At 36.5% G+C, this 13,148-nt stretch overlaps 1 protein-coding gene across 1 annotated transcript; it reads right to left on the bottom strand.

Moving 5' to 3' along the window:
* Positions 1-3,631: 3,631 nt before the first annotated feature.
* LOC113080364 (ubiquitin-associated domain-containing protein 1-like) lies at positions 3,632-12,460 on the bottom strand. Its single transcript, XM_026252533.1, has 10 exons — positions 11,823-12,460; positions 10,868-10,988; positions 10,120-10,193; positions 9,900-10,007; positions 9,702-9,804; positions 9,260-9,368; positions 8,205-8,463; positions 7,586-7,672; positions 7,268-7,406; positions 3,632-6,249 (listed from the first exon to the last, which is right to left on the bottom strand). The coding sequence occupies exons 1-10, from the start codon at positions 11,958-11,960 to the stop codon at positions 6,134-6,136; spliced, it is 1,254 nt and encodes a 417-aa protein (XP_026108318.1). The 5' UTR covers positions 11,961-12,460; the 3' UTR covers positions 3,632-6,133.
* Positions 12,461-13,148: the final 688 nt, after the last annotated feature.

Genomic DNA, 13,148 nt, shown 5'->3' with positions numbered 1-13,148 from the left:
GCTACACCTGAAGTTAGGACTCCAGTCTCTTTAAGCATTGCCTCAAAGATTTCCCTTTGATAGCAAGCAGTGTAGGCAACAAACTTTGCTACCGTTTAAGAAGTATGTTATATGCAGAATGAATGAAATCTGGACACACTACACACTACTTGCTGGGTAGATTACTGCTTACAAATAGTAATCCATTTACATTACATGACAAAAATTATAGACAGATAGGTTTGTAATGCATTACATTACACATTTAGGTAATATAATCAGACAACTAGCTGTTTTCAGATGTGTTTCAGAAGAAACTTTGGATGGTCTGATCACCAGGGTGAACAAATATAACCCTGATTTGTCAAAGAAATGTTACCTGTGATTCCAAACGATAACAATCACAAGGAGAGGAAGAAAACAAGAACTGACGAGTGAGTATTCAGCATGTGGTTTGCATGTATTTTTTCTGCTCTCAGCCAACTGACTCATCCTACACGCAACAACACTAGAGAGTGTATAAAGAGCTGTCTGAAGAAAAGATTATATAGACATGTTCATCAGTTTAAAGTTCTGCCAATATGACAGTCAATGTGCTTCTGACTGCTTTGGAAATGTGAAAATGTGAATTTGTCTTAATTGGACAAATTTTACTCCAGTCCTATGGGAAATCCAAGGATAACAAAGTAACACATTTGTTCCTATTGGTCTAAGACTTTATCGAGGAGAAATGTGTTTGGGTCAGCCAACATAAGCTGTTAAGCGGTCTCAGATGTACACATAGCCCTGCTGGGTTTTGGGATGATTTTTGCAGGATTCTTCTTTGCAGGTTGCTCTAACTCCAACAAGTGCTGGGACTAGATACCATAGCATCACAAGAAAATCCCCAGGTCTAACCTTAAGAATTTTGTTTTACAGCACAACAATATGATCCTGTATCAGTGAAAAGCTGTATCCAGCACTTTATAAGCACTAGCACCAGCTCAGCCTTTATGATTTCCATCCATTCTACTTTGCTATGTTGAGCAACCTTTCTACATGTGGCCACAGGCATTGAAACAATTTCTGTCTGGAACTTTAAAGGAAGTTTGAATTAAACTAAAAGCCTTGAAGCATTTAATCATGTTGCTAAAGCGGAAACATACGTATGAAGGACCAAAACATGTATTATTTTAAATGTTTGAATGTTCCCATAGCAGGCAATGAAACATGATGTCAGTTATTATAGTCTTTTACTGACATCTAGTGGTGACTGTCAACAATTGCTAGTCACTTTGAGCTGCAAAGCATAATAGCATGATACATCGAAATTATTTGAGAGCATCGATGAGACAGCAAATATGTTTTCTGCCATACGAGAGGGTTTTTTTAATTATGAGGTGGCATAATAAAGTGATCTTAAAATAGTATTTTTGTATTAAGTTGGCAAGGAAGTTATTTAGTTCTTTAGGGGATGATATATAATTAGGAGTACAACCTCCAAACACTCTCTGTAGGCACAGTTTAGAAGAATGCTTACATTTTAAGGAAAAAAAAAATGAAGAACAGATAAAAAAAATCAGACAATAAAATTAGTTCAAGTAAATGCATCAGTTACATGGCTAGTATTTTCTACCATGTTCACTAAATTATAATAGTGCTGAATCTGTTGATTCTTTCAGTTACCTGATTAATTGGATAAAACATTATTTTCTGAAAAAGAAAAGTATTCAATAAAATCTGTTCATCTTTTCCTTCAAACAATGTGCACACTGAAGGACAATGGCATAGGGATTGGATCTATGTAGTCCACACTTTGCATCCTTCTATCCTATCCATTATGTGCAACAAATTTTAAAAAAAAGCTTAACATCATCAAAAACTTTTTCAGTTGTTTTGATGCAGAAAAGCAGTTTAAATGTATATTTTTGTACACAAACTAATTATTTAATGTCAATACAATAAAGGTAGTTGACCCCAAAATTAAAACTTTCTTTGAATTACTGTTCTATATATGTATTTTTAATTAATTAAATCTGTTCATCACATAAAATGATTGTGATTTGGATTAAAGTGCACAATTCATATGGAAAATTTTTGTTACAGTAGAAACTTTTTGTAGGCCTTTCATTGAGAGGACAGTTTTGATGAAGAATGATTAAGGATAAAAAGACTGGGTTTAAAAAAAAAAGTGTAATGGAAGTATTTTGAGGAATAATAATGATGGATAATGATTTTCAGTGAGTATCTTTTTTAGATTTTACTCAGATTCTGCTTTATGGTTTAAAATATGCTTATGTGCAAACAGTAATGTTGAAATATCCTGTGAAAGTTCTGGAAAGGCCAATAATTAGACAAATGGCAGCCCTAACAGGGAGGCTGCTTAAACAAATGCATGTTATCTGATCTCCATGTACTGTTCCTATAGAGGAGTGTATATGGTCTTGGTTCTTCTGAACTGTTTTTGACCACAGTATTCTTAGCAAACTAACTAAAGAAAAACTCCTGAAAACAGAAAAAGTAAAAACAGCAGCAGCTACAATGGCTGTTCTGAAAAAAAAAAAAAAAAACAGAACAACATCAACGACATTCCTCCATCAGATAACCTCTTCTAAAAGAGCACAGGTTTAAAATTCAATCGGTGTTGCTTTGAAACAGCAAACGCTTTGTGCAAGAGATGCATATTTAACTTGAAATGTTGACATGACAGCATACTATGAGAGGAGGGCAGATTATTTCCAGAGTAAGCAAGCTGTGTCTGTCCTGCATGTAAAGTCTTCTTTTCTTTCTTCTTTTTTTACTTTCTTTCTTTCACTTTCTTCTTTTCTTTCTTTCTTTTCACTTTCTTTTCTTTCACTTCCTTTTTTCTTTTCTTTCTTTCACTTTCACTCACTTTCTTTCTTTCTTTCACCTTTCTTCTGCCCTCGAGCCGTCCGTCTGGGCATTTGATCCCATGCTGGTCAGTTGGTTGAGATTTATTGCACACTTGTAAAGAATCTGCTGATAGTTATCTGAGTGCTGGACCTCTTGAAGGATTTGGATGCAAGCACACTTTTGGCACTTGTATACATTTTACAGTATTAACTGATTATTTACATCTGGCCCACAGCAAAAAGACTTGAATGAAAATGAAATGTTGCCTTAGCACCCAGTTAAAGTACTAAAATACTAAAACAGAAATCAATTATTGAAATATAAAATACACTTTAATTCAAAATGTTAAATAAACACTATAACGTGTGTGTGTGTGTGCATTATTCTGTTGGGATTTGTCTCTACTAAATTTGCACATGTAAACTTTGTAATATTTGCTCTTGCACCCTTCTTTGCAGCGCTGCTTGAGTTCAGTTCAATTTGATGGTAAGTGTTTGTGGACTGCAGTCTTCAGGTCACTCCACAGATCTTCAGTACATACAGTCTGACAAGTGCAATACTTAAGGATGCACAGTGCGAGTCAGGCTTTTTTGTTGTCTGACATGTTGGTGTTATCTTTTACTTGGATGTTACTTGGAGCTAGATAAAAAAAAACAGTTTGTCTTCATTTCAGCCTGCAAAGCAACAACGTGATTATTTTAAAGAGGAGTGATACTTTTCAGCGTAGAAATAAGCTGGGAAAGATTTGAATTCTCCACAAGTGCTCATACGGAGAATAAAAACATTAATTAGAGAAAACTGGATTTTTAAAAAACTTTTTTATTATGTCTCATGAAAGGCTTTTCAACAAATGGAGAAAAGTTACATTTCAGCTCGGAGACTGTAGGGTCTCTATGTGAAACTGACCTTGTAGACAAACCAAGGACACAAAAGTAAAATGGAAACAAGAGCAACAAACCTTCACAATATTTCATCATAATTTCTGTTACCTGATAACCTTTTTGAAAAGAAGGATACAAAATCTGTAACCTAGCATTTGATCACTGATCATTTTAAGGTTTTCAGCACACTGGTGTTAGGAAAATGAAACTTCAACCATATAAGCAGTACCATAAATTAATGAACACCAAACTTTTTAAAATACTGAAATAACTTTCAACTTTACAGAGCTTACCCATGATGAAACCAAAATTTGATTCCAGATCAAAAATAATATATGATATGAAAGTGCACATCAATTACTCAATACTACAAATGCAGCATGATACTGAAACCTGTTGTTTTTCTGTTGAGGCAACAAAAAAAATGAATTGCATAGAAGCCTGTTCTCTCTAGTCCCCCAAAACAATACAAGCTACATTTCTTCAGACCAAAAACTTGTTCTCAAGACAATGAAGGAGATGGTCTGGATTCAAATGCTGAATGTGTTAAACATAACCCTTAAGTACATCTGAAGCCACTCAGACAGTGAAATGAACATGACATACCATTTAATATGCTCGGTCTTCTAAAATGATATTATAATGACATAATCTCTCAAGGGATGATTTCATGATTGATTATATTTGGCCTGAAAATAAATATCACACGAGGATAGTAAGTTTTTGTTTGAAGCTTTCAGATATATTCATAGTGTTCTCTGATAATGCAATCACTAATCTACTGTTATTTGCATTGATAAAGTAGGCATTAGCAGATATTTGCCCAATATGGCTAAGAAACCCCTGAGCACATACTTCACACCAACACGATTCAAATATTGAATGGAAACACTCCACGCTTGGCCAAAAAAAACAACAACAACACCACCACATATTTCATCCTCTACTTTACACAATTATCAATGGATCTACAATTAGTGTTTGCTATGACCACATTCTTTATAATATATCTATCTGATACAAATAAAAAAAAAAAAATATCGAAACCATACAAATAACGTTATTCAACTTAAGTCTTACTGAAAACGTACTAATTTCTTCCTGAAATCCCAGCACAGGTATTTGAAACAGAGCATACAAATATAGGTCTCTACAGCAAACATGCTTCAATTTCAATCCAAGCATTTCAAATAAAAGAGTACATGTTGTGTGCAATGAATGCTGTCTAAATTTCCCATGCAAACTACTAAGTGCATTGTAAAAAGTGACATAAGATAACTGTGATGACACTGACAGCACATTTATTTCATCATTATTATTAAACACAACCAACTTGAGCAAACATACCGTGTAAAAGAACCAGTCCATAAAAGAAAAGTCATTTTATTTGAGTTGGTACAAACTAAAGTCTGTCCAGCCTCCTGTAAGCCTCACATTACACGTGTGCAGGGATGCGAGCGAGATCATGATAATAGTGGACAAATGTACTGTAATACTTGAAAACCCCTGATGCAGGACCTACTGGAAAAAAAACAGTACTCGATTATACCATCTTTGTTCTAAACTGACTTGTGTCTATTTGAACAGATTATATCTGAATAGATCAGAAGAATGAAAGAGATGAGGGGATCAGGTTCGATTTCAATATCCGTCACTTATCTATGTCTGTAAGGGGCTGCAGATTGCTATTGTGTCATCACATCATCACAGAAATGTCTGTAGTGTTAATGAAACCACAAAGCTTGAATAATCTTCAAATGAGGAGTTGCCAAAAACTGCTGGTGCTTGCATGGCTTTCCCTAAATTTTACGTAGGTTCACTGGATGTTTTTGGAAGAAACTTATAATCGAATACATAAAAAGATTTCATTTTTGAACCGATAATAAAAATAACTGAACACACACTGTCCATCTCCCTGTAGAAACAATATGACAAATGTACCATTTGAAGTGTTAAATAATTAATCAGGTTGTAATTTGATCTTTGAGCACACCAAATAAAAAAAAAAAAACTGAACATTTTTTTTTTTTTTTAGATGTCCAATTGAACAAATATATAGAGAAATTATATAAAATAATGTGCTTACTATAATTAAAAACAGATCTTATTAAAACATAAAAAAAACAAATAATGAAGTTATCTATTTATCATTAAGCTACTGCTTACATTGTATTTGTACAAGTGTTGTGTAGTTATAGATAAATAGATATTTTGCTCTGTATAACATGATGTGAAAATGTCCTCATCGTATGTTTACATTCATCTTCAGGACTTCTCCACTTAAAACAGTTAGTTATGCCAGATACACGCGCACATGCACACACATAACCTACACACACACACACATACACACACACACTGATTGACCTTTTTCTCTAAGCTAGACTGTGGTTCTGGCCGCTCCACAGGTGAGGTGTGCTTTACGTGCGGTTGAGTGTCTGGAAGATTCTGGAGATCTGGAGCATGACGGGGCCTGTCTCAGGATCATTCATCCACTGCGTGCTGTTCAGCGGGTTCTCCAGCATGTCCTCAAACGCTGTAATGCCAAGAAAAACATGTCTCAGCCACATTAGACCAGCAACTGACACACACTGGACTGAAAATACAGTTCATACAAAATCTACTTGCAAATACAGTTTAGTCTGTTTCAACAGTGGTCTTGAACTCCAATGCAAAACATATTTAATAACCCTAAAAAACGCACACATTAAATATGATAACAAATAAAATAAGAAATATTTACGAGTCCTGGTTATTGCACATGGTTATTGGTTCTATTCCCAGAACACATACTGATAATAATTGCATGCTTGGCTTGAGAGAAGTCACTTATGCTCACCAAGGTCGCATTTATTCAACATTTTTCAAAACTTTCAGCCATTAGTGTAAATAAAATAATAATTATATATATTAAATACAACATCCCACCAGTTGTGTGTGGTAATGGAGGTAAAAAAAAAAGAAAGAAAATATATTAAAATATTACATTATCAATAAGCGAATTATTACACAGTGTAGTAGACACTTTAAAGTTCAAGTCAGCTTAGCAAATGGGGCAACCAGATAAAATGTGAAAATTTACATTTGAAAATTAGACTTCCAAGATTAAATCCTTTTTGTAACCCTGGCTAGAAGGAAGGCAACTTCCAAGCAAGTCCAAGATAATTCTGGATATTGTGAAAACCCTGGTGACAGAAGATGAAAGGCTTTGGGAGTAACTGCTGTGGTCTGATGAAGTGAAGATTGAGCTCTATGGCCTGAAAGCAAAGTTTTGTATTTATCACAAACCACACAGAGCCCAACACCCAGATAAGGTCAAGCATGGTGCTGGCTGCATCATTAATCTGGGTTACTGTTCAACTGGAAGTGGAAAACTCACAGGCATAACAGGCCAAATGATAGAATCAAATAAACACTTGAAAACCTTGAAATAACATATTTTGCTCAGCCAGAAATGTACTTTTCCAACAGAAAAGTAGAAAAAACAGCAGAAACAATCATATATTTGACTGTTTTTAAGGACCCTTGAGTATACAGGGGGGAGAAAAACTCACCAAGAAGAGTCTTGGGGTTTGTGAGACCAAGCTGTACGACGGGATTCTCCAAGATGGCCTGAAACAGGGGACTGCTGGTATCAATGCCCTTGTCCAGATCCTCAGGGGTGGGCTTTCTGTCACCCAGCAGCCATTCACACTGTTTGGGAATAGAAGTTACAAAACAAGGATATGGAATAAAAATCTGATCTTAATAAATGCTGTTTAACTCAACAAAACAAAAATATCTTACAGAACACCAAAAAGCTCATTTAATCTTAATCGATTGTTGAAATAACTCAATATACATGATTTATGATCCTGTGAATGTTTACATACAGCTGCACCCTGTTGATTATTATTGACGCGGAGGGCATCAATCACCTCCTTCTCATCGAAGCCCATCTCCATCAGAGCAAGCACTGCCTGCACACAAACAGAGATACGAGATGATGCATCTAAAAAGATTCCACAGCAAGACAGAAGTAGCTATTTTATGTGAATTACTGCAGGATTTTACGACAAAAATAAATTTTATAGTGGCATTTGCCTGTGGAAAAAGTCACTTTTCATGAGTGATTTAATGGTTTTTAGCTTGTTGCTATCAGTCATTGTAAAACGTAAAAAAAAGTTTTTGTAAATTAAAAAAAAAAAAGATAAATAAATTAAAATATAAATACATGAATACTGTAAAAAAAAAAAGGTTTATGGCATCAAGCTGATGGTCATTTCTATGGTAAATTAACCAAACTGAAGAAATGGATCTGTTTTCATTCAAATTGTATTGTCCTACATAGTTTTGGGCAAAATAAAATAAAAAACAGCAGAAACGCATTTATTCAATCTGAATCTGGCTAAACCACTGAAGCTATTATCACAGTATGTCAGTGTCATCATGTTTGAGTTTAAAAATGAGCTCTTCTTCTCCTGTTTCTCCCGACACCCACATGACACTGACCTGTGAGTCAGGCCTGAACTCTCTTTTCCTTCTGATCCGTTTGAAGATCTCCGTCAGTTCATCTTGTTTGGCCTCTTCTAGGCTAGCCTGGGATGACAGACGGGCCCGGGCTCCTGAAGCAGAGGCAGAGGGAGCTGGGGCAGGAGCAGGGGCCGCAGCGGCCGGCACCCCTGGGCTGTCCTGTCCAGGGAGAGGCGTGTCAACCATGGGGTCATCCACATGCTCAATCAGCCATTCCATAGCCTGGGTCACAGACATGCTGCAGAAAGAGTGATTAGTTATTAATGACCTTTATTTAATCAAGTGTGAGTTGGGTCACTTACATTAATAATGCACCAAAACATCATGTCTGCTCATTTGATTATTCTTATTTAGAAATATTTTACCATATGTTCATGTAACAACTGAATTGACACTTAAAGGGTGTACGAAGTAAATTTGTTTGTTTACAGTATGTTCCACAGACCAATAGTCTTGGACTGTACACTGCCACCCAGAAATGCACTATTCACAGCCACATTTGTTAACTATGAACTGACCAGGAACCCTACAGTTCAAAATTTGCGATCAGTAAGATTTAAGACACTGAAGACTGGAGTAATAAAAAAAAACAATTATTTTAAATTGTACTAATATAATCACAATGTTACTGTTTTACTGCAGTTTTCATCAAATAAACGCAGCCTTTGTGAGCATTAGAGACTTCTTTCAAAAACATGACCTCAAACATTTAAACAGTGTTGCAGTCAACAACTGAAAGTGTCTATTAATGAGAATATCACAAAAACAATATAGAAGTTACATACAGCTGGTCAACCTCATATAGAATAACATTACTTTTGGAAAAAATAATGTTACTTTTTGTTTTACCTTTAAAGGAGTAGTTCACTTCCAGGATGAAAATTCTGTCATCTTTTACTAATTTTAATATCTTATTCTTGTGTTCAATAGAAGAAAGAAACTCATACAGCTTTGGAACAAGTGGAGGTGAGTAAAAAATGACTGAATTTTCATCCACTTTTGATTATTTAAGAAAAAAAAGTGAGAGTACTCACTGGTTTAAGCGTAGAGCCTTCACAGCACGACTCTCAGGGAAACCCATCTCAGTCAGCTGCTGCAGGGCCGCTTCATCCACACCATCCTCCTCATCCTCATCCAGCATGGCTGCCAGAGAGGGAAAACACCAAGAATAACCATTCACCATCATTTGCTAAGAGAGCAAAATCATATTTACACCTGCACACTGACCAGTCAGACATGTCCTGTGAGAACGGTACTGAGTGGTTATCAGAGATCAAAAATAAAGCAGCTTAATAATTATCTCTTAAGAAAATTACTGTGGCTGTACTATTGTACAGCAATATTACTCTATGGTACTTTAATAAGAAGTCAGATTAATTAATAATATGTCAGAAAAACCTATGGTAGATGGTAATTAATTGTTTCACCAAGGCTTAAATTGATTTAAATCCATTCTGGTCTCTATCCATAGCTTACCATTGGCCTTTTTGAAGAGCTCAACAGCATCTGGATTCATAGCCAGCAGCTTCTGAGCCACCTCAATAAGTGAGACCAGAATCTTCCTCAGCTCTGTTTGAAACTGAAGGAGACAAAAGAAATTAGGAAAATGGAAACATTATATTCTGAACCACTGCAATGCAGAAAGGTCTAACTGTATGAACTGCAAGCACCCACATCTCTGATACTGTGTTGAGTTACAGTGCGGTCAGTGTTGCGAGTGGTCAGGTTTGCTGTGGCTTTGAGGATGGCGTCCTTATCTGGCGCTTTGCTCTCTTGCTTCTTCTGCCAACAAGCACAGACACTGTTCAGTTTTGCAGAATCACAGAGCTTAGAGGTGTAATGCATAGCATTAATTAAGAAGAGTTCACCCAAAAAGAAAACGGTCACCAGATACCTTCTCTTCAGAAGATATGTCAGTCATTTTTGGCGGAGCCTGCGGAGGTCTTTTCTTTATCAATAATAAGCAGTCTAGAAAATAAACAAAAATGAATGAGGATTCATGTCTGTCAGAATCTGATTTTAAATACAAAGAAAATATGCAAACCATGACTACACTCTAGATCAGTGGTCCTTAACCAGGAATGGGACTGAATAGAGGGCCTTAGCAAAAAAAAAAAAAAAAAGGGCCCTCAAGATGACTTAAATGATTAAAATTCAGCATGAAAGGAAATTGCGTTCATCTTTTTCTTTATTGTGATGTATATATCTGAGAGGAATGGCTTCTCAAACAACAAAAAAGTTAATGTATTTGATTAAAGATTACAAGATCACACACACACACACACAAAAATGTGAATGGATAAATAAATAATAAACACTTAAAAAGAAGAAAATTGTCCATTTTAATTTAATGGTGAATGGAGACAAAAAAAGTATTTAAGAACAACTAAAACAATAAAAAATATATATATATATTTCTTAGTTCAATTCACTCCCTCAACAAAATGTATTTTTAAAATATTCAATCTGGTAGATATTGCGAGAACAAACAATTAAAAAAATATACTTATCCTTAATCCTTACCCAGTAAAGTAACAAACTGGAAAAAATCATGGGGGCCTTTTTGAATATTGTCATGAAAAACGCAGGGCCTTAGAGTCAAAAATGTTTAAACCACCAGATGAACCAGAAAGTTTGAATACCTTTGTCTTTAAGATTTTCCTCAGCAACAGTTTTGGATTCGGTGAGAATTCTTTCAGTGGCAGCATGAATGAGTTTGTGATGTGTAAGAGTTTTAGGATCCTCTAGACTTCCATGGACACACTGTAAGAGAAGAAGAACACAAATTAAGTGTATTTAACTACTATGTACTGACGTTTAATTATATAATAAATTTTTACGCACATACATGTACCGATATTTGAAAAATACCAGCATGTAGAAACACATACTACAGAAATACACTGTCGCCCCTACACTTACACCACAACCCACCTTTAACCCTAACTAAATCCCACCTCAGCAGCAGCTAAATTTACAGTGGAGTCCAGTACTGTGGTAGTACTATGGTACACTTGGCAATGATTGCTACCATGTAACCTGGTACTGCATAATTAATGTATGCTGCTCTTTACATGATACTCTCCGAGGCACTTCGAAGAACACCACGGTATTGTCATTATAGAAGTCCATAAAACTTGATAGAATTGTGACATTATGTCATCAAGCACAGGGTAATGCCATGGTACTTTTCAGCCTGAATTGCACCTTTTAGCTAGAACATGTCTTGACTTACAGTCAAGTGATTGCAAACACATTCACAACCTTAAAGCCATTAAGTGTGCAAAACAAATCCTCACAGAAAACATGAATGGGTGTCAAGGTGAGTTGAGCTGCACGGATCTGAGTACCTGACAGATATATTGTGAACAGAAAAAGGCTGTCAACAAGTTAATGTCAGTTCTACACTGTAAACCAAGCAGGGTAGTTACAGTACAGCCACAGAGTTGGAGGTGACTGTCCAGCTTGCTAAATTATAAATAGCACCGTCGACTCGTCTGCTAGTTACTAAAAATACTTGGCAATGACTCTGAGAATCCAGCGGGCCTGTCCTGTCCGGGTCGGCTAACAATGCCAGCTAACCGATGGCAGACCTACATGCTTTAAGCACTTCTCCTTGAGTTTCTCTATAGTGGTGTCTTCCGTGACTTCCTCCAGCCACTCGGTACCCTCCATTGTACAGACATGGACTTTCAAGACTTTGCCTACAAAGATCTTCTCTTCCTGAACAAACATTGTAGCAGCAACAGTGACGGCGGCGGCAGGACCGCAGCGCTCCCCGCTGAAGACGCTCCGCGAGCCCGCTGTCTACAGTCAGGAAAGCCGCCCTTTTCCCCGCTTAAACCTGCCCGGACAACAGATACGAGCTCATTCGATCATTTTCAGGCCGGACGATCTGTTCTGCGCGCCCGCTCAGTAGCACTGATATATTTTCGACGGGACGGATAGATTTCCTCACTCGCAGCTGCAGCAGGGACTCTGGCTCTGTTGACACCTGCGGTGCGAGAGCGAGAGCGACGGTACGGTGCAGCGGTGCGCATGCGTGAGGTCGCGGACTGTGATTGGCGGAAGTACGCATACAGTCAGACGCGTCGTCCTGCAAACTCTCAAAACAGCCTCGGATGGGAGCGGCGATGCCTAAAGCTGGAGCACAGCTCTGCTGTTGAAAACAACAGTACTTTAAGAAAAGCATACCAAAAATTCAGATTCCTGTAAAACTTTCTGTCGCCCAGCCGCTTCCAGTTATCTACCGACCTACAGGACGCTTAAAAAAAGTGTGATACCCGTATAATACTACAATTTAAGTAAATGTCAAATTGTGATTATAAACCACATATAAGAAAACTGACTGTAACTGACACAGACAATAATTTAGAAAGAAAGAAAGAAAGAAAGAAAGTGAATAATGTAAACGTTAATGTAACTCCTAATTTTTTTCCAAAAAGTTGTAAAATAAATGTTCTTGTTTACTTGAGTGTATGCTTTACGCTTATACATGTGAAGTTTCATAAGTTAATCAATATTATTTGCATTCAGGTAAAATAATAATTAAAGAGTCCGTTTTTAATGCTGCATTATTTGTGTATTTAGGTTTGCAAATTTCGTTAATTCGTGTTGAATTTACATAACAATGTAAAATGTCGACAAGGTCATTAAAATTACATTATTAGTTATTATTTAAAAAGCATTTCCAATAACTAAACACCAGCCATCAGGGGCGTAGCACCAAATTTTGGGCCCTGGTACAAACCATCTTGCTGGGCCCCCTTACCAAATACCATAGTGATACCAATGGGTGGGATATTTTGAAGAAAGTCGGTAACCAAACGACTGATGGACCCCATTGACTTCCATAGTAGGAAAAAAAAATACTATGGAAGTCAATGAGGACCAGCAACTGTTTAATTGCCAACCTTCTTTAAA

The sequence above is a fragment of the Carassius auratus genome, chromosome 5 (assembly GCF_003368295.1).
Source record: "Carassius auratus strain Wakin chromosome 5, ASM336829v1, whole genome shotgun sequence".
NCBI lineage: Eukaryota > Metazoa > Chordata > Actinopteri > Cypriniformes > Cyprinidae > Carassius > Carassius auratus.
This window is presented reverse-complemented; position numbering and strand designations above follow the sequence as displayed.